Below are 24,689 nucleotides of genomic sequence, written 5' to 3' on the forward strand. Positions count from 1 at the left end.
AAGGTGATAAGGCCTCAAGACTATGTCACATGAATAATGGTTAAAGGAAATGGGCATGTTTAGCTTGGAGAAGACTGGGGGAATATGAAAGCCATCTTTGTGTGTATGGCCCTACAGAACAGAACTTGGAGCAATGAAGCTGCAGACTGGTGGATTTAGGCTTAAAGTAATAGAAATCTTCCTGGAAATTAGAACTGTCTAAAATAGAAGGGGCTGCTTCCAGGTAATAAGTTCATAATCACTGGAAGTCATTAATTGGGGGCTGGATGACCATTTGTCAGGGATGTTATCTCAGGAATTACAGACATAGGTTGGATTAGATGCCATCTTTCTACCAATACCCTCCAAATCCCTGTTTCACAGAATCACAAATCTCAGTGTTCCAGAGAATGGAAGGGTTCAATTCTCATGAATCCCTCAGTTCTAGGAGGTGGATTCAAGAGATCCTACAACCCACAAAGCCATTGTTTCATCACCAAACTATTCAGAACTCCATAGCTCTGGTCTCTCCTTGAAGGCCTCAGTTTTAAGATATACAGTTTTAATCTGAGGATCCCAACCTCATATTTCTATAACATGGGAAATTCAAGATCCGGTTGGAGATGGGAAGAGGAACCTTAATTCAACTCTTCAGAAGAATACTGGAACCCTTGGTGCCCATCTGTTGAAGGAGAGAAATCGGGTTCTATACCCTCTAGATACTGCCTCTTTTACAAGCACCATGGGGTTTTTCCTGATTTGAGTATGGACTAGGAGCCATCAGTCTGTGGCCTGAGGGCACTATGGGCAACTGGGTAAGGGGGAGGTGACAGCTGAGCCCATGAAGTTGGACTTAGGGGAGGCGGTAGCTTGGGAGTAGGCTGGAGGACATTAGTTATCTACGGCACACAAACATCTAAGCTTGCTTTCCCCAAAGAGATGACACAATCTGCAGGTAGGGCTAGATTCATGATATCTGCTAGTGGGAAGCATTTTATTAGAAACTCAGAAATAAGGATACTAAAGAATGGACCGATGTGCTGCAACTGTATCATCAACCAACTCCCTGAGAACTCCAATAAGGCATTCTTAAAAGCAAGAGAAGTTTCAGTGATCATTTTATTGAGGAAAACACAATGTTTGCCCATGTACATATGTCTATAATGGGACACGTGGATACTGGCCACTCCTGTAGTCAGGTTCATTCTATAAGTCTGATAAGAAGAGGGTTGTATCTTTTCTGATCCAGATAGAGTATGGTTGCTGCTGTGATCTCCTGCTTCTCCACAGCATGGACTGGTTCTGGCTTTGGCTCCAGCTTCTCAGGTCCATGTACCATATGGGTTGGGGGAAGTGTGGTACCACATTTTCCCCTACTTGGTTCGTTGGTAGAACTGGAAAACCGCTTTCTCTTGCTCATAGGTCTCGATGGAACCTGGTCGCAGTCGCCGAATCTCGGCCACAGCTTCTCCCCCTGCCAGGCCTTTCTCCTTTACCAGATAGCAGGCCAGCATGGTACCTGTACGCCCATAGCCCAGGAAACAATGCACCCCCACAGCCTGTGGGGATGGGGCTCAGTGGGGACAGGGTCCTAAAAGCCCTGTATCCTCTCAGTCCCAGGGTTTTTAGGCTCTAGACATTCACAGGACCACTGGATCAGAGATTTACAGCTAGAAAGTACCTTAGAGACTAAGTCTGCCCAGAAAAATTAACTGACTTGCCCAAGGTTACACAAAGTCCAGCGTCCTTAACCTCCCAGAAAGACCTGGAGCATGCCATGCCCCCCTTCTCTAAATATGCCTAAGAATTGGGCACAGGTAATCTCTTAGAGGGGGCCTAGTAGATAGTTACTACTAACATCAGAGGAAGGAGGTAGCCTGGTCTGGGGGCTACCTATTCATGCCTTTGCAGGGGAGAAGCAGCTGGTCCCAAGCTCAACTTCCCTTGCTGGGTAGGGTGGATGCTCCAGCTGAGCCCAAGGAGTGGTACCTGGGGTAGGAGGCACCATCTATGGGTTGGGATACAGCAGTTATCCATTGTACAACATACCTAAGCCCTCTCTTGTCTTAGGGGGAACGAAGGGACTGATGACTACAAATGACTCTAGCCTCAGGGTCTCTGCCAGTCAGAGGGTATTCTTTGAGGCACAAGGGTCTTGCTCTTCAGGTACCTCCCTCTCCTCCCATGCTTAGAATTTTCATACCTTAATTTCTTTTCCTTCTGATGCTTCCTTTACTATAACCCTTGTCCCCTAATCTCTCCTCAGGAATCACTGACCCATCTTCCTTGCTGTGTTGCCTTAGAGACCTTCTACCTCTACTGCCAATCCTGCTGGTGCCAATAACTTGTCTTCCTATCAGCATTCACATCCCTCAAGCTGTGCATGTTACTCTTTCCCACCCCTGACTTTCCTTTGGTCTCTAACAACTATTCATTAGCCCCTTTAACCCGACTAGCTTCCTTAAGGTCAGCTGCTCAAATCCCACTCTGGGCAGCTGGTCCCCTTCCTGCCTTTTTCCATTTACTCTGTGTGTGGTATATATACGAATACTTACATAGTTATACATATTCAAATACATACATACACACACACACATACACTTCTCTCTACTCTGTGGATTCCCTGATACAAATGTATAGATATATACGTGCACACACATATATACCTCTGTGTATATGCTATATATCCGTATATCTACATGTGCATCTTCTCTAACTCCCCCATCAGAATGTGCGCTCCTTCAGGGCAGGGGTTGTTTTTTCCTGGTAGCCCCAGACCTTAGCACAATGCCAGGACTGACCACCCTCCCCACCCACCATCCAGGCGGCTGGCTCTTCGCGGCCACACTAATCCCTTTTTCCACAGCCCTCGCCGCCTCCCTCCCGCTTCCTGGGGCCCGCTGACCCCGCCCCCTCTCCCTCCCAGTCCGGGACCAGCCCGCCCCGCCCCCACCCTGCAGGCTGACCTCTCCCCGCGCGTTAGCCTCGTCCACGAGGCTTACAAAGCGGTCGATCTGCTCAGGCGCCGGCGGGCAGAAGTCGGGGATGCGGAGCCGGTGCACCTTGAGGCCCGGGCAGGTGTCAATGTGGGGAGGCCCGCGCTCCGTCAGGGACACCAGGTGCCGCACTCCCTGAGCCCACAGGAACTGGTAGTGGGCGGGGAGCCGGGGCAGCGCTAGCCCCGCCAGGCGGCCCGGGAGCACCCACGAGAAGTTGGGGGGCTTAGAGCCCATGGCTGTAGGGGAGCAGGGGACGCCGGGGTCATTTGGGACTGCCCAGCCCCGCCTCCCCAGCCCCGCCCTGCCCCCGGCCCTCCTCCCTCTTTGTGACCACAGGCGCTCCTTGAGGGGTGGCCCACAGCTTCCGGGGTAGTAAGTCCCGGAGTCGAGCCTGCCCCGCCCCTCATTCCGGGAATTGGCTGATCATTGGGGGTGGGGCGGAGCCAGACCCTGGAACGCCTTGTTACAAGAAACAGGGTATCCCGAGCGGCCAGGCGGACGCAAGTCTATTGGCTGATTTGTCAAGAATGGGCGGGAATTATTAGGACGGCTTACTTGGTGATTGGTGAAGCCGCTGAGTTGGGTGACAGACGAAGCCAAGGAGTTGACTCAAAAAGGAAAAAAAACTTTCCCGGTTGCTGGGCTCTGCTGCCTCCTAGCCGCCGCTGTGCGGTAATTCACCACTTGTCTTCCAGCCCGCTTAGTTTGCCTCTTAGGTCATTCTTGTATCATTCCATTCGTTTCCTTTTCATTGGATTTTTCTTAAGCTCCTGCTGTGTGCCTTGAGCTAGGCAGGCACTGGGGGAAATGCGACAACACAATAATTGGCTGCACAAAGACAGGTATCCATTGTGAGCTCAGCCGTGGTCAAAGCACATCTGCAATCGTGTCTCCTGGGCGCCACGTTTTAGGAAGGATATTTATTAGCGCCCGTGGTGAAAGAGTGTGACGTCATGCCCTATGGGGCATTGAGCTAGGACAGCCTCCGAGTTGTCCTTCCACCTCAGATTCTGTGGCTGTGTGACTCAGACCCTGTCCTTATGGAACTAGCAGAGGAATATGACTCATGCACAAGTAACTCCAATGGAATATTAAGCACAGCAAATGCATAAGAAAGATTAAAAAAAGAGGGTGGGGAGCATTAATTAGCCAATTTAAGTTATACATTGTCCTCCTCTCTTGCTCCCTTGTCCTTTAACTGGCATGCTCAAACCTTCTCCCGCCTTCCAAACTCCTTTATTGCTACTGTCAAGGGCACCACCATCGTCAGTCACCCGGCTCACGATCTACGGGTCATCCTCACCTCCTCTTTCTCACCCCCATTTCCAATCTGTTGCTGAAATGTGTCGATTCCACTTTCCCAACATCTCTATTATAAGCCCCCTTCTTTCTTCTGACACTGCCTCCACCCTGGTACAGGCTCTCATCACATTACGTTGGGACTACTTTGGTTGCTCTGCCTGCCACAAGTCTTTCTCCATTCCAGTCCATCTCCACCTACCTGGCTGTCAAGTTGATTTTCCCAAGTGCAGGTGACCTCCCCCTTCCCCCTGGCTCCCTGTCATCGTCGAGGTCAATGATAAAATTCTCTTTTTAACTTTAAAAGTACTTTATAACCTGGCTCCTTCCTACCTTTCCAGTCTTCTTACCCCTTATTCCTTGGGGTGTATGGGATGTTTGGAGAGGACTAGCACCTCTTGTGTGAAGGCTTGCTGGGCCCTTTTTAGGGTTGCTCATCTATCTTTGGTGTCCACTCAGCTCTCACCTGTGGCTCCAAGAAGCTGTAGCATGCACAGCAGCACCCTGGTAAAACCATCTTGGCGGTCAGGCTAAACCAGGTTGAGAGGAACCAACAGGTCGCATGCCATTGGTGAGTTAGGGGGATGTCTACTCCAAGCACGGGAAGACTTCTCCCAGTGCAATAGGCCGATGAGAACAATTTCTTCCAACAGCCTTGAAGGTGCCTGAAGCAGGCATTGTAGAGTACTTGGAGCTTCATCAGCATCAAAGAAGCCAAGGTCATCCACTGCATCATTTGTCATTGCCAGTCAGATGACTTTTGTCTTGCCACTGGACTTCAATGACTATGAAAGAGTGAGGCTGATGACTTGCTCAACTCTCCTCACTTAAATCCAATACGTGAGCAAGTCAAGATATCACCCCACTATGTCATTGGTCCTCTAAGAAAACAAACCACCTTATTCCCCTCCATGTACTCTGCAATCTGGTCCTTGATGTTCCTTAAATAAAACACTGACATTCTATTTCTCAACTCTCCATCCATTTTCATGGCTATTCCCCTTGTTCAGAAGCCTTTTCCTCCATATCTCTGCTTCCTGGCTTTCCTGGTTTCTTTTAAGTCTCAACTGAAATCTCTCCATTTGCAAGAAGCCTTTCCCAATCTTCATTAATGCTAATGCCTTCCTTCTGAGATTATCTCCAATTTACCCCATATGTATCTTGTTTGTATGCAGTAGTTTGCATATTGTCTCCTGTGTCAGATTGTGAGTTTCTTGAGAGTAGAAACTGTTTTTGCCTCTCTTCCTTCTCCCCTTCCCCATTTTTGTATCTCCAGAGCTTAGCATAGTGTCTGGCATATGTTAGTCAGTTGTATCTGACTCTTCATGACCCCATGGACTATCCTGTCTATGGAGTTTTCTTGGCGAAGATACTAAAGTGGCTTGCCATTTCCTTCTCCAGTGGATTAAGGCAAACAGATTGAGTGACTTTCCCAGGGTCACACATCTAGTAAGTATATGAGACTGGATTTGAATTAAGGTCTTCCTTACTCCAGGCCCAGTACTCTATCCTTTGAGCCATCTAGCTACCTTTTCTGGCACATAGTAGGTGCTTAATAAATGCCTGTGGACCTGATGTAACTGTTATTTCCCAATGACTCCTCACTTTTACTTCCCAGCTCCCAAGCAATGATGAAATCCTCCTTTGCAATAAAGGATCAGTTAAAATAAACAAAAAATTGGCCATGCCTAACAACTTATTCTTCATTCTGTAGCTATAGTCCACTACCTATCTGCTGGAATATGCTTCATCTTCAATCCCCTAAAGTTACTATTCATCATTGCATTTATCAAGTCGTGCGTTATTTCAGTGGAACATTGAAATCGCCTTATTGTTGTCATATAAATTGTTCTTTTAGTTCTGTTTATTTTATTTGCTATCTGTTGCTATAGGCCTTCCCATATTTCTTGGAATTCTTCCTATTGTTGCATCTTACAGTTCAATAATGTTCTACCACACTCACATACCATAATTTATTTAATCATTCTCCAAAAGATAGGCATTCATTTTGTAGTTTCATTTCGTTTGATTTTGGAGGGACTACCACAAAAGTGCTGTTATGCATATTTATATAGGGTTTATTTCTGTCTATCTTTGATCTCCTTGAGGCATTGCCCAATAGTGGTATCACTGGGTCAGCGGGCACACACTGTTAATTGATTTTCTAGTCTAATTCTGAATTGTTTTCCGGAATGGATGGATCAATTCACAGTTCCACCAGCAGCGCATTAGTATGCATGTATTTCTAGACCACAGTCAAGTTTTGAAATCTGATGAAAGTCCAAGGCTACTTCAGACCTTTATAATACCAAACAGAGTTATCAATTGAGTTTGCTCACAGGCCAGGAGGATTGCCCAATACAAAATACTATAATTTCATGTTCACTACTTTACTCTCTTCATGGTTTAACTGTTGTTGCTATCGTTTTTAGAGCTGGAAGGGACATTAGAGATCATGTAGTCCAACTGCCTCACTTTATAACTGAAACTAAAGCCCACGGGAGAATTGATTATTTCAGGATAGGTCCTTGAATTCCAACCTGCTTCCAATTAAGGGTGGCAGGCCTTTAGGAAAGGCTCAATAGCATATTTGAAGGAAACTTGTCTGTTCCTTTAGTGATAGCATTTTAGGATTCTACTTGGCTCACTATTGTTAGTACTGCAGAAAAAGGAATCTTTGCAAGAGCCCTCTTTCTCCTGCTCTGAAGCCTTCATCCTTTCTCTCTCCTAATTTGAATTTCACCCTGTCCTTAGAGCTCCAACTCAAGACATACCACCCTTAAGCAGCCTCTTCTCACTACTCCAGCGTGAACTGATCTTGACATCCTATGGTGCTTCCCACCAACATTTAGCCCTTGGTTGCCAGATTTGTTCCTTCATAGCGAGCTCTCTGAACTCTTCCCATTGATGGGCTCTAAGCAGAGGCTAGGTGATTTCTTGACAAGGGTAATGGATTTATAACTGGAAAGGACCTTGTAGCTCTCATCTGAGGAAGTCACCTAATCCAACCCTTTCATTTTAGAGAAAACTGAGGCCCTTACTATACAGGTAGCGATATCAGTATCAAAATACTATACCAGTAGCAAAGCCAGGACTTGAACCCTGGTCCTCTGACTCTAGATTTAATGCTATCCCTCTCACATCATATTGCTTCACTGATTTGCAACATTCTGTAGTTGTTTCATGCCTAGAGCAGCTAGGTGGTGCAATGGATAGAGGGCTGAGCTTGGAGTAAGGAAAACTCTTCTTTGTGAGTTCAAATCTGGCCTCAGATACTTATTAGCTGTGTGACCCTGGGCAATTCACCTAACCCTGTTTGCCTCAGTTTCCTCATCTGTAAAATGAGCCAGAGAAGGAAATGGCAAACCACTCCAGTATCTTTGCCAAGAAAACCCCAAATGGGACCATGAAGAGTTGGACATGACTGAAAACAGTGACTGAATAAGAACAACTAGTTGGTTAATATATCCTATAAGTTTTGTCTCCTTTTCAAGATTGCGAATTTCTGGAGCGAAGGCACAGTGTGCATCTTGTATGTCTTCTAGGACCTTACTAGGGACAGTACAGATGTTCTATGCATATTATTATGATGGCTGTTTTGGGGTCAGTCTTATGAAGATGACCATCTTCCCTCTTTTGGGTTTAGAGCAACAATGTTGGGGCAGGGGCTAGAGGGCCAAGGTGTGTAAAGGGAGCCCCAGGGGGAAAGGGAGTTGAAGGGGCCTAGGGAATGCAATAAACTATCCTCTATGTTTCTTGTAGTTTTTGGTGTGGGGGTTTCATGTGTTTTCTTTGGCTCTGTGTTATGTTTTATATTTCTCAATCATTAATGATTCATTTTCCTACCTGGGCCTTAGAGTAGAAATTCCCAAACCTGGTTTGATGGTATCCAAGGGTGTTTTAAGTTATCTAGTGAGGTGCTGTGAAATTCTCCAAAACAGGATTAATTCTAAATCACTTTAATTTTAAAAGTAAATAAATACCACAAAGCTATTTGTGGGTGGAGTAGGGGAAGGGAGAGAAAGTATGTGAGTTTGTGTATAATATGTGCATGAAATGCTTTTGTGAAGAAATCAACTAAAATGACAATATTATTAGATTATAAGCTCTTCATCTTATTTATCTCCCAACTCCCCTAGAGTCTAGCCCAGTGCCTTATAAGGAGTATATTATAATGAGTAGATGTTAATAAATTTCTTTGTTTTTGAATGAATGAACAAATGAAATCATGAATGCATAAATAAGTGAATAAAACAATACAAATATCAAAAAGTTGAGAATTGGTATCTTATGGAAAAATCAATGCATTGTGTTACAGGAATGAGAGTGAAGTGGGATACATGAACAAAAACATATATGTATGAGGATGGGGTGGAGTGGAGACAAATTGATTCATTCACAGTCAAACTGTCTGATTTGGGTTAATATTTCCCCAGTTCTGTTTATTTCAAGTAGTTGGGTGATCAGGACAGAAATGGTAAATTAATGTAACAGGAGTTGGTCTGCTATAGTTAGTGGATATATGTTGGGGTTTCATATTGGTACACCTGAGAGAATAGAGAAGGGCAAAGAAGGTGGTGTCAGAGATGCAGCTAGTGGTGTGCTGGAGCTGGCCTGTACTGCTTGGAGAGAGTCAATTGTTAAATTTTCGGTTTGAGCATTTTCATCTTGGAACTTGGCAAACGATACAAATCAGGGCTCGATTTGTTGTTCTCTTGATTGTCTAGACTTAAGAAAGTAATGACAAATAATAATGATGATAATTTTTCCAGAAAGCTGGTTGTTAAACATTTACCAGTGCAACCTTGGAAACAGCCATTATTGATTTTGCTGTGTACCATGTCATTATTACCTACCTCTGTGGTGTTCACTGTACCCAAGTCCTCAGGCTATTCACAGCATGGTCTGGCACATAAGACTTCCCCAGGAATGCACATGACACAAGAGATCAGAGAGACACACTAGCAAAACCACCCAGGAACAAGTGAGCCTCACATTTGCATTGTTTTTTCACCCAAAGATCTTCCCTGTCACTTAGAATCTTTACACTTGGGGCAGCTAGGTGATGCAGTGAGTAGAGCACCTGGCCCTGGATTCAGGAGGACCTGAGTTCAAATCCGGCCTCAGACACTTGACATACTTACTAGCTGTGTGACCTTGGGCAAGTCACTTCACTCCAATTGCCCTGCCTTTCCCCCTCGAAAAGAAAAGAATCCTTATACCCGCTGCCTGCTTCTTCCCATAGCTCAGTAGCCCTGCCTACCTGACTTTTGTAACTGCATATTTTCCTATGAGTTCCCTTCTGGCTTTTCCTTTTTATACGTTGACTCAGTGACTGTGATATTCATGATAGACTGAACCAGTGGTGGGGGCCAGGTCGAAGATAATGTAGAACTTTTAAATAGTCAGGGAGAAAAAGGGCTGGACAAAGAAAGGGCTGAACTCACTCATGTAACTTAAAAAAAAAGTATCCCATAATTGCTCCATTGTCAAGGCAGGGTGGTTATGATGAAAAGAGCATTGGGCCAGGATTCAGGACACCTGGGTTTTATCTCTGGTCCTGCCTCTTACCAACTCTGAAATACTTAGCAAAACCACTTAATTTCTTGGAGCTAAATCTAATTAGAGAAATGGAAATAATGTAAATAGTGTAATATAATTTAATGGAAATAAGTGTAAGTCACAAGTATAAAACAAGGTGGAGGGAACTAGACAGCAAAGATCTAGGGGGTTTACTGCAACTTTAATAAATCAACAGCATTGATCAAATATGGAAGCCAAGAAAGTTAATATGATCTTAAACTACATTAGGACAGGCTTGGTAGACCGGTATCTTATGGCAGTGATGTCAAACTCAGAAGGAGTGAAACTCCTGAGTTCAGCCCAAACAAGATTAGAATGTAATTGGGAGATGTTTAACAAAATAAATAAAAATACAGTACAACATAGATAATGCCAATTTGTGATTTTCTTTCTTTTTTTTGAGGCAATCAAGGTTAAGTGACTTGCCCAGGGTAATACAGCTACTAAGTGTCTTAAGCCAGATTTGAACTCAGATTCTTCTGACGCCACTGGTACTAATTGGTGGTTTTCTAAATCAATAGGAGTTGTTTTAATTTGTTTGGCACCACAGTCTTATACCATATAGCACAAGTTCCAAATGGATTCTTGACCTAAACATTAAAATTATATTATAAAAACTTAAAGTAAGTTGAAAGGCAAGTACTTCTTTAACTATAGCTAGAGGAAGAATTTGTTTTTAAATTTAATTTAATTTTTTCACTAACAAGCATTTATTTTCTCTCCCTTCCCCATACCCCCTCAAAATTGAACAATAACAACCAAAAAGTCAAAACCCTCTGAACAAATGTACAGAATCAAGTAAAGCAAATGTTAGGGGAAGAATTTTTAAGCTAACAAGGGATAGAGGTGAACTTCCGAAGAGGGAAATTTAGGTATAATGTGAAGATAAACCTCTTAACCATTAAGGCTGTCTATAGTTGAGTTGGATAGCCCTGGGAGGTAGAGAGTTCCCTCTCACTGGGGTTATTCAAGCAAAGTCCAGATGACCACCTGTTACATACATTGTGGATGCTGTGATTCTCTGGACCCTGGCTCTTTCCCCACTTAAGGATGGCTACCACTCGAGGGTGATACTATGAATCTGGAGGTACAGTACAGGTCCTTTGGAAAGGTGGGACTTACTGAGGGATGAGATGCATGACTCTCTAGTTTCTCAGAGTTCCTTTTCTGCATGGTGAAGCTTCAACCCCAGGCTGGCATTCAGGCTCCAAGTGACTATATGGGAGGGAATCCTAAATAGGAACACTAACAAGAGAGTATTAATTGGAAAGAGTCCATCAAGAAATAGACTAGGGTTCATATGAGTCTAGAATTGCTTTGGGCCACAGGTTACAGGTTAATGATCATCTATTTATTTAATATTCTGAACTTAGCAAAGACCATATAAAATGGTTATTTCTATACACATAGTATAAGAGAAGTTAGTAAATGAAACTGCAGATCTCTCTTATGTACCAATTGCTTTTCTTCTAAATACATAATAAATCCTACATGGAATATTTAAAGTTGTCCCGCTTGCCCATGATTCTTTCTGGTCTTCTTTTTGTTCTCTTCTGTGCAATTAAAAAAAAAAGGTGGTTTAATGACCTCCTTTCTTCTGTTTTTTTCTTTTTTGTTATCCCTTCCCTAGTTTCCTCCATCTCCCCCATTTTAAAAAAAGAGAAAAGAAAAACAAATTTCTTTGAATATTCATAGTCAAGCAAAACAAATTCTTATTGGGGCCATATCTTAGAAAATGTATATCTTCATTTGTACTTTGGGACCATGATCTCTTAATAGTAGATAGGTAGTGAGGGTGTATGGGGTGTTGAGGGAGGTGTGAGGGCTTGCTCGCTGAGCTGTTTTCAGGGTTGCTTATCCACTTTTGGTGTCCTTTTTTCACTCAGCTCTTACCTGTGGCTCCATGGAGCTGTAACGTGCAAAATGGTCACACCCTGGTAGAACCTTCTTGGCAGATGGGCTAACCCAGGTTGAGGGTAACCAACAGGCCTCCAACCTTTCTGTGAGTTAAGGGGATGTTTACTTCAAGCATGTGAAGACTTCCCCTGGCAGAATGGGCAGATGAGGACAATTTGTTCCAATGTCCATGAAGGTGTCCAAAGCAGACACCATAGAGTTCTTAGAGCTTGGTTGGACATGGAAGAAGCCAAGTTCATCTGCTGCATCCTGGGCCATCACCAGTCATCCTGACTTTTACTCTGCCATTGGACTTGCGTGACTCTGGAAGAGAGTGAGGATGATGACTTTGTGTAACTCTGCCTCACTTAAATCCAATGCACAAGCAAGTCAAGACATCACCTCATGATGTTGTCGGTCGTCTTTGAAAATGAAGGACAAATATCATCAGATGAATAGCTTGCTTCGTCATCAGTCTTTTGGAGTCACAATTAGTCATTTTATTGGTCAGGGTTCTTAAGTTTTTAAAAGTTATTTTCCTAGCACTGAAAATTTTTTAAACAACATAGGGCCAAAAAAAAACCTTCTGGGAACTCCACCAGAGACCTCCTTCCAAGTTGACATTAAGGCATTAATGGCTACTCTTTGTGTCTATCCATTTAACTACCTCCAAATATGTTTAACGATACTACGGTCTAGCTCTTATTTTCCTTGCAGTATAAGGGCTGTTTATACTAGACACATTTTAACTTTGAGATGAATCAAGGTTATTATCATGAGCATCAATGCTTCTCTTCTTCTGTAATACAACGCTAGGAATAAACAAAAATCCCCGTTATTTTTTTTTCTCAAAGGTGACTAAGAAGACACCAACAATTACCAAATACAATTCCTACTACAACTTACCCAACTAGTAGTCATCCTCTCTTTGTGAAAATCTTCAGCAAGGAAGAACTAATTAGCTGTTGAAGCACACATTCACTATGGGATAACTCTAATTATTAGGAAGTTTTTCCTTATATAAAGCCTACATTCGCTACTTTGTAACTCCTGCCTAATTGTTTTGAGTTCTGTTCTCAGGGACCAGGTAGAACAAATCTGTTTCTTAATCTACATGACAGCCTTTCAAATACTTGAAGACAATTATTATGTCCTTGCTGAATCTTCTGTTCCAACATTCATAGTTCCTTCAACAAATTCTCCTATAATATAGCTAGGATTTCTATAACATTTTAAGGTTTTCAAAGCACTTTATAAATATTATCTCATTTTATCCTCACAACAATCCCAGAAGACATGCGCTATTGTAATATCTGTTTTACAGATGAGGAAACTGAGGCAGACAGAGTTTAAGTGACAGTAAGTATCTGAAGCCAGATTTGACCAGAGGTCTTCCTGACTCCAGTAGAACTCTATGCATTGGGCCACCCAAACTGCCTCCTACTGGCTGAGGCCCTTCAGCACCTAAACATTTTTCTTAAAACTGTTGCCCAGAACTAAACGATGTACTCCAGATGAGATATGATGAGAGGATAGTCAAAGATATAATGAGAAAAAAGCCTCCCTATTTCGGGAAGTTATCTATGTCCTTCTAGAATCATATCAAATACTAGGGGTGACAATGAATATCCTTGTTTGATTTCTGATCTTACCAGGAAGGATCAATTGTTTTTATATTAAAGACGTTTTAGATGGATACTGTTTACTGTATGTATTAAGGTAAAATCTTTTTAGTCCTGTGCTTTTAAATACTTTTAAACATAAAAGGTAGCTATATTTTATTGAAAGCTTTTTTTTATTCTTCTACTACTATAATCATCTGATTTTTTGGTAATAATATCATATGTTAATTATGAGAGGTAATGTGGAGTATTGGGTAGAAAGTTGACTTCAAAGCCAGGAAGAGCTGGATCCAAGTCCTGGCTCTGACACATTCTGTGTGACTCTGGGCAAGTTACTTAACCTCTTAATGTTCTAGGCAACCTCTCCAGGATTATAAACTGTATGGAGTACTACCAGAACCAGATGCAAATATAAATGAGAAATATTTAATAACACAAATAAAAATATAATTTTTGCTGTTATTGTTCAGTCATGTCCAACTCTTTGTGGGTTTTTCTTGGCAAATTACTGGAGTGGTTTGCTATTTCCTTTTCCAGCTCATTTTACAGATGAGGAAACTGAGGCAAACAGGATTAAGTGACTTGCCCAGGGTTACACAGCTAGTAAGTGTCTGAGGCTAGATTTGAACTTGTAAAGAAGATTCTTTCCTTACTCCAGGCCCAGAACTCTATCCATTACACATAGCTGCTCCCAAAATACAATAGAACATGGATAACGTTAATAATTGTTTTTCTAAGTTAATATACAGCCTACAGCCTTCACTTATCACTAGGTGGGTCACATTTCTATTTGAGCTTGATGCTACTAGTATAGACAACATCAACTTGTAACAGGAGTTACAATTCACCTTGGAATGAAGGTTTTCTATACAAATGGAATCACAGGTCCTGTCCCTATCCCTATTGTTTATTATGCTGATATTTTACTAATATTGACAAAACCCTGAAAAAAACCCAACCTAATTATAATGTATAATCTTTCTAATATGTTGCCTTTGGTTTTTTTTGGTTGGCATTTTATCTAAAAATTTATATCAATATTCATTACAAATCTTGGCTTTAAAGCAGAAACAGTTTTCTGTTTTAAGGCAGCTGGGTGGTGCAGTGGATAGAATATAGGTACTGGAGTCAGGAAGACTCAATAAACTTCAGTGGTTCCCTAGCACCTCTACAATCATATGCAGAATCTTCTCTTTGGTGTTCAAAGCCCTTTGTAATCTAGCCCCCTTCTCTCTCTCTAGTCTTCTTGCCCCTTATTTTCTTCCACTTGTTCTTTGATCTAGCAACACTAACCTCATTGCTGTTTCACAAGCAAGATACCTAGGCATGTCCCCTGACTGTCCCCCATGCCTGGACCGCTTTCCTTCCTCATTTTTCCCTCTCGACTTCCCTGGCTTCCTTCAAGTCCCAACTAAATTTCCATTTTTTTATAGGAAACCTTTCTCAACCCTTCTTAATCTAGTGCCTACTTTCTTTTCATTTTTCCCTATTTATCCTGAGTATAGTTTGTTTGTACATATTTATTTCTTTATTGTTTCCCCCATTAGATTATGGGCTTCTTATGAGCAGAGATTGTTTTTTGCTTCTTTTGTAAAAAGAGCATCCTTAGCACAGCGCCTGGCACAGAGTAGGCTCACAATAAATGTTTTGACTGGCTGACAGACTTGAGTTAAAAGCCAGGCTCAGATACTTGCTAGACGTGTGACCTTGGGAAAATCACTTGACTTCTTTTGGCCTCAGTTTCCCTCAGTTGTAAAATGGAGATAAAAATATCATCTACTTCCCAGGGTTGTTGTGAAGATTAAATGAGATAATATTTGTAAAACACTTATCACAGTGCCTGGTACCCAGTAGGACTATATAAGAGCTAGCCATTCTTATTGCTTATCAACTCCTGATCTATCTCATAGAAGAAGTTTGGCAGGATGCCATCTTTCCCTGTTTTTGAAAACAACTTGTATAATATAGTTAATTGTTCTTTGAATGTTTGATAGAATTGGCTTGTAAATCCATTTGGGCCTGGGGACTTTTTTTCCTTGGGTGTTCATATATGACTTGTTCAGTTCACTTCTCTGAGATTAGGTTCTTCAAATTTTTTATTTCTTCTGTTAATCTTGGTATCATATTGTTTTGTAAGCATTAATCCATTTTATTATCAGTTATGTTTGCATATAATTGGGCAAAAAAGTTTCTAGTAATTTCCTACATTTCTTCTTTATTTGTTGTGAATTCCTCTCTTTCATTTTTTTATTTTGGTAGTTTCATTTTCCTCTTTTAGGGGGATCAAATTAGCTAACAATTTCTCTATTTTATTAGTTTCTTCAAAAAGCGATTTCCTAGGTTTATTTATGAAATCTATGTTTTCCCCCAATTTTGTTTCATCTCTTTTGATTTTCAGAACTTTTACTTTTGTATTTATTGATCTTTTTTTTGTTTTGTTGCTTTTGCGGTATTTTTAGTTGCGTGTTCAATTGATTGAACTGTTCTTTCTCTCTTTTATTGATCAAAATGTTCATTGATTAAAATAATTTTCACTACTGATTGCTTTTGCTGCATTCCAAAAGTTTTGATATGTGGTTTCATTATTTTATTTGATGAAATTACATTTTATTCCTATGATTTGTTCTGTTCTCTTCTGTGAATTTTTAAGAAAAGTTTACAATGGATCTGTTTTTTCTTTTGGCTTCACGATTGATACCTCTATCCCTCCCCACTCCCTCCACAAAACTTGTAAAATTAAACATAGTGAGGCAAAATGAATTGACACAGTGCCAAATGTTATAGATATAATTTACCTCGATTTTAGCAAATATTTTGGTAAAGCATCTCATTGGAGGAGAAGTTGGAGAGATATTGATTAGACAATAATACAAGCAGATGGTTTCAAAAGGGGTTGGATGGTGAAACTCACAGGCTAGTTGTTGGTGGTTCAATGCCAACATGGTAGGAGGTTTCTGTGGAGTAACCCAGGAAACTGTGCTTGGTTCTGTATGTGTAACATTTTTATAAATGACTTGGATAAAGGATGGTATACTAATACAATTTTCAGATGACACAAATCTAGGAGGGAGAGTTAACACAGTGGATGATAAAGTCAGGATCCAAAATGATGGTGACAGGCTACAGTGCTATCTAACTCAAACAGAGCCAAAGACCACTAATCCATATCATGGACAGCTAGGTGATGCAGTGGATAGAGTACTGGGCCTTAAGTTGGGAAGACTCATTTTCTTGGTTTCAAATCTAGCCTCAGACACTTAGTAGCCATGTGACCTCTGGTCAAGTCACTTAACTCTGTTTACCTCAGTTTCCTCATCTGTAAAATGATCTGGAGAAGGAAAAAGCAAACTGTTTCAGTATCCCTGCCAAGAAAACCCCAAATGGGGTCACAAAGAGTGGGACATGACTGAATAAGCAACAAATCCATACATAAGGATCCTTGCAGCCACCTACTGACTTACTTTTAAAATGTGATACTACCTATGCTTTATTGTATTTTTATTTTGCTAATATTTCCCAAGTACATTTTCATCCAGTTCAGCCACACTCCAGAGTGCTGGTGCCACCTCATCATATGTTTGACACCTCTGGGCTAGAGCAGCAAGCTGAATTTAATGAGATCCAATTCAGTGAAATAAATGTACAATAAATGCACTTGGTTAAAAAAATCAGCTTCACAAATATAAGATGATGGAGAAATTTTCACGTGACAGTTGTTCTGAAAAAAGTAGTTTTAGTGCACTGTATGCTCAATATCAGTCAGTAGCGTGATATGGAAGCCCCTACAAAAATGAACATGAATTTGAGTTGCAATAAGAAGAACATAGCTTCCCAGTATAGTCTACCCTCTTTAGATATGGCTTTTACTACCTTTCCTTTCTTATATCTTTTTAAAAAAATCATTATTTATTTATTTAATATTTTTAGTTTTCAGCATTGATTTCCACAAGAGTTTGAAATACAAATTTTCACCCCATTTCTACCCTCCCCCCACTCCAAGATGGCATATATTCTGATTGCCCCATTCCCCAGTCAGCCCTCCCTTCTGTCACCCCACTCCCCACCCCACCCATCCCCTTTTCCCTTACTTTCTTGTAGGGCAAGATAGATTTCTATGCCCCATTGCCTGTATATCTTGTTTCCTAGTTGCATGCAAAACCTTTTTTTTTTTGAACATCTGCTTTTAAAACTTTGAGTTCCAAATTCTCTCCCCTCTTCCCTTCCCACCCACCCTCCCTAAGAAGGCAAGCAATTCAACATAGGCCACATGTGTGTATCATTATGCAAAACCCTTGCACAATACTCATGTTGTGAAAAACTAACTATATTTTGCTCCTTCATATCCCATTCCTCTTTATTCAATTTTCTCCCTTGACGCTGTCCCTTTTTGAAAGTGTTTGCTTTTGATTACCTCCTCCCCCTATCTGCCCTCCCTTTTGTTGTCCCCCCTTTTTATCTCCTTACCCCTTCTTTCCTGTGGGATAAGACACCCAATTGAGTGTGTATGTTATTCCCTCCTCAGGTCAAATCTGATGAGAGCAAGATTCACTCATTCCCTGTCACCTGCCCCCTCTTCCCTTCCTACAGAACTGCTTTTTCTTGCCACTTTTATGTGAGATAATTTACCCCATTCTATCTCTCCCTTTCTCCCTCTCTCAATATATTCCTCTCTCATCCCTTAATTTGATTTTATTTTTTTAGATATCATCCCTTCATATTCAACTCACCCTGTGCCCTCTGTCTACACACACACACACACACACACACACACACACACACATACACACACACACACATATGTATATTCCCTTCAGCTACCCTAAAACTTAGGTCTCATGAATCATACACATCATCTTTCCATGAAGGAATGTAAACAAAACAGTTCAACTTTAGTAAGTCCCTCATGATTTCTCTTTCTTGTTTACCTTTTCATGCTTCTCTTGATTCTTGTGTTCGAAAGTCAAATTTTCTATTCAACTCTGGTCTTTTTACTGAGAAAGCTTGAAAGTCCTCTATTTTATTGAAAATCCATATTTTGCCTTGGAGCATTATACTCAGTTTTGCTGGGTAGGTGGTTCTTGGTTTTAATCCTAGCTCCATTGACCTCTGGAATATTATATTCCAAGCCCTTCAATCCCTTAATGTAGAAGTTGCTAGATCTTGTATTATCCTGATTGTGTTTCCACAATACTCAAATTGTTTCTTTCTGGCTGCTTGCAGTATTTTCTCCTTGATCTGGGAGTTCTGGAATTTGGCAACAATATTCTTAGGGAGTTTTCTTTTTTGGATCTTTTTTGGGAGGCAATCGGTGGATTCTTTCAATTTCTATTTTACCCTCTGGCTCTAGAGTATCAGGGCAGTTCTCCTTGATAATTTCCTGAAAGGTGATATCTAGGCTCTTTTTTTGATCATGGCTTTCAGGTAGTCCAATAATTTTTAAATTATCTTTCCTGGATCTATTTTCCAGGTCAGTGGTTTTTCCAATGAGATATTTCACATTGTCTTCCATTTTTTCATTCCTTTGGTTCTGTTTTATAGTATCTTGATTTCTCATAAAGTCACTATCTTCCACTTGCTCCAATCTAATTTTTAAGGTAGTGTTTTCTTTGGTGGTCTTTTGAACCTCTTTTTCCATTTGGCTAATTCTGCCTTTCAAGGCATTCTTCTCCTCACTGACTTTTTGGAGCTCTTTTGACATTTGAGTTAGTCTATTTTTTAAGGTGTTGTTTTCTTCAGTATTTTTTGGGTCTCCTTTAGCAAGTCATTGACTTGTTTTTCATGGTTTTTTCGCATCACTCTCATTTCTTTTCCCAATTTTTCCTCTACTTCTCTAACTTGCTTTTCTAAATCCTTTTTGAGCTCTTCTGTGGCCTGAGACCAGTTCATGTTTTTCTTGGAGGCTTTTGATGTAGGCTGTTTGACTTTGTTGACTTCTTCTGGCTGTATGTTTTGGTCTTCTTTGTTACCAAAGAAAGATTCCTGAGTCTGAGTCTGAATCTGAGTCCATTTTCAGTGCCTGTTCATGTTCCCAGCCAACTACTTGACCCTTGAGCTTTTCATCGGAGTATGACTGCTTGTAGAGTAGAGAGTCCTTTGTCACAAGCTTGAGGGGTTGTGCTGTTGTTTTCAGAGCTATTTCTACACAGCAAGCTCTGCCACAGCAGTGCTAATCCTCACCTAAGAACTGCCAACTCAGACTGCGACTCAGATCTCAGCAGGCTCTGCCCTCCTGCTCTGATCCACCACTTAATTCCTCCCATCAGGTGGGCCTGGGGCTGGAAGCAACTGCAGCTGTAGCTCTGTAAGCAGCCTCAGAGCTGCACCACCTCTGCAGGCCACCCGCCTTCGGGGTGGTGGCCAACCACGAACTCCTCTCACTCAGTCTCTGCAGTTTCTCCCACTAACCTCTGTTGTGTTTGGTGTTTATGGGTTGAGATGTCTGGTAACTGCCACAGCTCACTGATTCGGGGTGATACAGCCTGTTCTGCCTGTCTCCCAGTCTGGTTGGTCCAGGTGCAGCCCATGCTGGGCTCTGCTCCCCTCCGCCCCCAGCTCCATGAAATAGACCTTACTCAGCGATCATCCAGTCTGTCCTGGGCTGGAGTCCTGCTTCCCTCTGCTATTTCGTGGGTTCTGCAGTTCTAGAATTTGTTCAGAGCCATTTTTATAGGTGTTTGGAAGGTCCTGGGGGAGAGCTTTAGACAAGTTCCTGCTTTCCAGCCACCATCTTGGCTCCCCCTTCTTTCTTATATCTTACTGTCCTTCACATACTCTTCAGTCCTGGTACCCTGGTCTACATGCTGTTCATTGAACACCATACTCCATCTCCAAACTCCAGATCTTTTCACTGTCTGTCCCCAGTACTGTGCTGGTAAATCTTTAACAACTGGCTCCCTAAGGAAAAAAAATATATATATGCAGGCCATATTTTTAAATTTAACCTGTCATTTTCTTCATCACTTTTTAAAGTCTAAAAATCAACACAATAATAGCTCAAATCCTGATTTATAGCTTTACTTTTTCGTTTCTTAATAATACTTTATGTTCTCCCAATTACGTTTATAAATAATTTTTAAATTAATTTTTAAAAAGCTTTGAGTTCCAAATCCTATCCCTCCTTGACTCCCCCTTTCCCTCCCAGAGGTGGTAAATGATCTGATATACATATGCAATCTTGTAAAACATTTCCATATTAGTCATTTTGTGCAAGAAGACTCGAACAAAACAAAAAAGAAAGTGAAAAATTGTATGCTTTGGTCCGTGTTCAGACAACATCAGTTCTTTCTCTTGAGAGGGATAGCCTTTTTCATCATTATATTACCAAGAATAGGTAAGTCATCCATAATTCTTCATCATACAATTTTGCTGTTACTGTGTACAATGTGGTTCCTGGTTCTGCTCACTACACTCTGTATCAGTTTACGTAAGTCTTTCCAGATTTTTCTGAAATCATCCTGCTTGTCATTTCTTACAGAACAATAATATTCCATTACAATCATATAGTACAGCTTATTCAGCCAATCCCCAGGTGATGGCCATCTCCTCAATTTCCAAATCTAAGCCACTACAATAAGAGCTGCTATATTTTTTGTGTGAATGGGTTCCCCCTTTCCTCCCCCGCCTTTAAAATTTACTTGGGATACAGATCTAGTAGTGGTATAACTGCATCAAAGGGTGTGCAGTTTTATAGTTTGGGCATAATTCCAAATTGCTCTCCAGAATGGTTGCATCAGTTCACAACTCCACCAGCACTCATTGATTTCTGAGGTATACATGTTCACACAAACATTTAAGAATTGGAGAAAGTCTATTCCATCCGGTTTCAGCACACTTCTGCTGTTTCCATACCTGGAATGCTCTCTCTCCTTACCTCTGCTTCCTGGTTTCCCTTGCCTCTTTCAAGACTAAATTCCCACTCTCCCTTCCCTCTCTTTTGGGCCTTTCTTCCACCCAGGTCTCAGAGGCTGTTCAAAGTATTCTTCAGCTTCAAAGCCAAAGGGAAGAGAAAGGGAAAAAGGGCAAGTGTCCCTTTTTGTGTGTGCACTGATTCCACTTCAGCATCCCTGAGTCTTCAGTTCTGTCTTCCCTATCCAACTAGAAAGCTTTTCATCATTATACAGTATAAACCCCCAAATCATCATGGCCAGAAGTAGGCTCATCACAGATGTTCATATGGTCATTTGGATTGAAATGAGAGAGGAAATATCTGTTAATACTGAAAGGACTGTGCCCCATAAGCCAGTATATTCTCAATATAGTTGAATTTTTTTTTTTGAGAAATGAGCTGAAAACATGTCTGTCTAGGAAACTCTGGTACATCTCAATTGTAAGAATAAATGATTTATGTGCTCAAACACCAGTTTTTGGCATAAGTACAATTCACCTTATCTGTTAAAGAAATGCCTCTAGAATTATATCTGGTAATTAGGGAGATAAGAGAAGTGAGTCAATCTTCTCTAACTCAAAATATCCTAAAGACTTTGGGTCAATGAAATTTTCTGATCACGATGAAAAGCAATATTTTTGACCACAGTTCAAGTCATCTGCTTAAAACAGAAATTGAAAATTTCAGAGGGAAGTGAAATTTTCTTTTGGAATAAAAAGGAGGCACTCGGAAGACCCCATTCTCTGCTCAAAATACTTTCTAAATACATTCCACCAAATAGAAATGCAATTGGGTTAATAAGCTTCTCTTATAAAATGCAAATAGAATATCCCCAGAGAGCATTATTCCTACCTTGTATATGAATTGCTTTAATTGGTTCACTTTCCTTTTCCCAGCATAGTCATTTTTGATGATAGGAGGAATACTATTTGAGCAATGAATATTTAGGGGGCAGGTGCAGTATCTGGTACTAGGATGTGTGTTTAGGAGATTAGACAGTCAGAGGACACCCTCTAGAGGATGCTAGTCATCTAAGGGTTAGGGGAGAACTACTATCCAGTATGCTACCGAAATTTTCCTGCTCTGCCCTAGATTCTTAGTGTGCTTGGGACAGGCACATGTGCAGGATGCCTCTGACAGTGTCTCCCTCCATGAAGTAGCTGGGGGAGTTTGCTTCCAGGAGAGTTATGATGGTGTGCAATGGTGGTGTCTTTCTGAAGGCATCCCCAATTCTGACTATGTGGCCAATCAGAGAGGCTGCCATTCATTATGTCTGTAGCAGATCAGATCTAGTTACAGAATGTCTACACATTTGCCAATGCCCTTCCAAAATGCTTCCATTCCACAGAATCACAACTCTCCATTCTTTCCAAGTGGGGGGAGATGCCATCGGGGGCACTCTGTGTGCCGTCTCCTATTATATTAGGATCATAGGATCATAGCTTTAAAGTTGTGCATCTGGTTCCAACCCCTCATTTTATAGATGGGGGGCAGGAAGATTGTGATTTTTCCTTGGTAGTAGGTAGAATGTGGCGAAAGCAGAATTTGATGCCTCCAACTCCAAACTGAGATTTTCTGGCATAAGACCTTCTCAACGACAGCTACTTGGTCTTGATAAAGTGGTGTTAGGATTTGCCCTCATCTTCAGTGCTTCCCAACCCAGAGCCAAACAAAACCCACTATAACCAATACAATAAACATTTATCAAGCTCTTCTTGTGGACAGAGCCCTTTGCTAGGTGCTGGCAGAAATACAAGTTTTAGAGAAGATATGTTTATTGCCCTCATGAAGCGGGGATAAGGTTTTAACACAGATAACACACATTATATGATATGTATATTAAAGAATTATATAATCAAATAATATGTGAGTTCTAAGGGAGAATGTTGTTGCTGATCTGGGCATAAGAGGGAGGCATTTGAAGTGTACTTTAAAAGGCGGCTAGTAAGTCAATAGGGCAGCTAGGTGGTGCAGTGGATAGAGTACTGGCCCTGGAATCAGAAGGACCTGACTTCAAATCCAACCTCAAATACTTAGCAGTGTGACCCTGGGCAAGTCCCTTACCCTTTTTGCCTCAGTTGCTTATCTGTAAAATGAGCTGGAGAAGGAAATGGCAACCACTCTGGTATCTTTGCCAAGAAAAGCCTAAATGGGGTCATGAAGAGTCAGATATGACTGAAACAACTGAACAAAAAGTAAGTCACCAGGTGAAAAGGGCAAAGTAAAGCATTGTGGGCATTATAGAGAGGTTAACCTCCTGTACTTCTTCTATCTGAAATACATCTCTCTGGTGTATCCAAAATATGGCCAGGAATCAAGAAGGCATAAAAAGGACTGCAGACATACTTACAAACAGGCAAAATAGATACCATAGAACATTTATGCTAAAGGTAAAGCATTTTATTTAAGTCCTTTATTCAATATAAGTCCTTTATAACAAGATGTACATAATATATAAACAATATTATATATAATATAATAAGTTCTTTATTCAATTAATCAATAAACATTTATTAAGTGCCTAGTATGTTTCAGGCACTATGCTAAGCAAAAGACAATCCATGCCCTCAAGTTGCTTAAAATCTAGTGGGCGAGATAACAAGCAAACAAATATATACAAAGCAAGCCATGTCCAGGATAAAAAGGAAATAATTAACAGAGGGAAGGAAGGAACTAGAAATCAGAGGGTTTGGGGAGGGCTTTCTATAGAAGGTGGGATTTTAGTTGGGACTTGAAAGGAAGCCAAGGAGGTCAGTAGTCAGAGTAGGGGAGACAGAGCATTACCCGAATGAGGGACAACGAGGGATAATGCCCACAACTGAGAAATGGAGTGTTTTGTTAATGAAACAGCCAAAGGATTGGTGTCACTGTATGAAGAGTACTTGTTGAGGAGTAAGATATAAGAAGACTGGAAGGGCAGGAGTGGGCTAGGATATGAAAGGTTTTGAATGCCTAACATCGTTTTGTATTTATTTCTGGAGGCAACAGGAAACCACTGGAGTTTATTGAGTAAGGGGGTGACATGTTTACTCTTAATCTACAGACAATTTTAACAAATGTAGTCAACTGGTTTTCCAGGCTTCAGAAAATTAGAACTGAGGAAAGAGGGGCTGCTAGAGGAAGGCCCACAGAGTAGTGAGAAAGGAAAATTGTCGGCTTGACAGTAAGAAAGAAGATAAATTATAAAAATTAGATTTAGGAACTCAAAAATCACAGCAGTAAGGGCTGTTTAGTGAGGGCATCACCGAGGACAAAATAAAGCAGCACATTGACAAAAAGCTGATAATCAGAACCTTATCTAGTGGTATTTATACCCGAGGCAGCACAGATTTCACATGAAGTGACATCAATGAAACACGATATCAACTCAACTTTTTTTAGGGGAGAAGTATACCTTCTTAACACAGTGTTGCCAACCTGGGCCCA

General features: G+C 41.2%; 1 protein-coding gene across 2 annotated transcripts; it reads right to left on the reverse strand.

Moving 5' to 3' along the window:
- Positions 1 to 1,080: 1,080 nt before the first annotated feature.
- On the reverse strand, positions 1,081 to 3,864 carry DUSP23 (dual specificity phosphatase 23). Of its 2 annotated transcripts, XM_036753254.1 has the most exons (3): positions 3,534 to 3,864; positions 2,946 to 3,214; positions 1,081 to 1,538 (listed from the first exon to the last, which is right to left on the reverse strand). In XM_036753254.1, exons 2-3 carry the CDS (start codon positions 3,210 to 3,212, stop codon positions 1,353 to 1,355), a joined length of 453 nt encoding a protein of 150 aa, XP_036609149.1. In that variant the 5' UTR covers positions 3,213 to 3,214; positions 3,534 to 3,864; the 3' UTR covers positions 1,081 to 1,352. The 2 variants fall into 2 exon arrangements, with proteins under 2 accessions (XP_036609149.1, XP_036609148.1); XM_036753253.1 differs by lacking the exon at positions 3,534 to 3,864 and having other exon boundaries at positions 2,946 to 3,323.
- Between the last annotated feature and the right edge of the window lie 20,825 nt (positions 3,865 to 24,689).

The sequence above is a fragment of the Trichosurus vulpecula genome, chromosome 4 (genome assembly GCF_011100635.1).
Source record: "Trichosurus vulpecula isolate mTriVul1 chromosome 4, mTriVul1.pri, whole genome shotgun sequence".
Lineage (NCBI taxonomy): Eukaryota > Metazoa > Chordata > Mammalia > Diprotodontia > Phalangeridae > Trichosurus > Trichosurus vulpecula.

Bases quoted from the DNA above. Each gene is read 5' to 3' on its own strand.
- DUSP23 (XM_036753254.1), bottom strand. From the start codon at position 3,212: ATGGGCTCTAAGCCCCCCAACTTCTCGTGGGTGCTCCCGGGCCGCCTG. The intron at 1,539-2,945 runs GTCAGCCTGCAG...CCATCCCCACAG, and splicing joins AGGCTAACGCGCGGGGAGAG to GCTGTGGGGGTGCATTGTTT.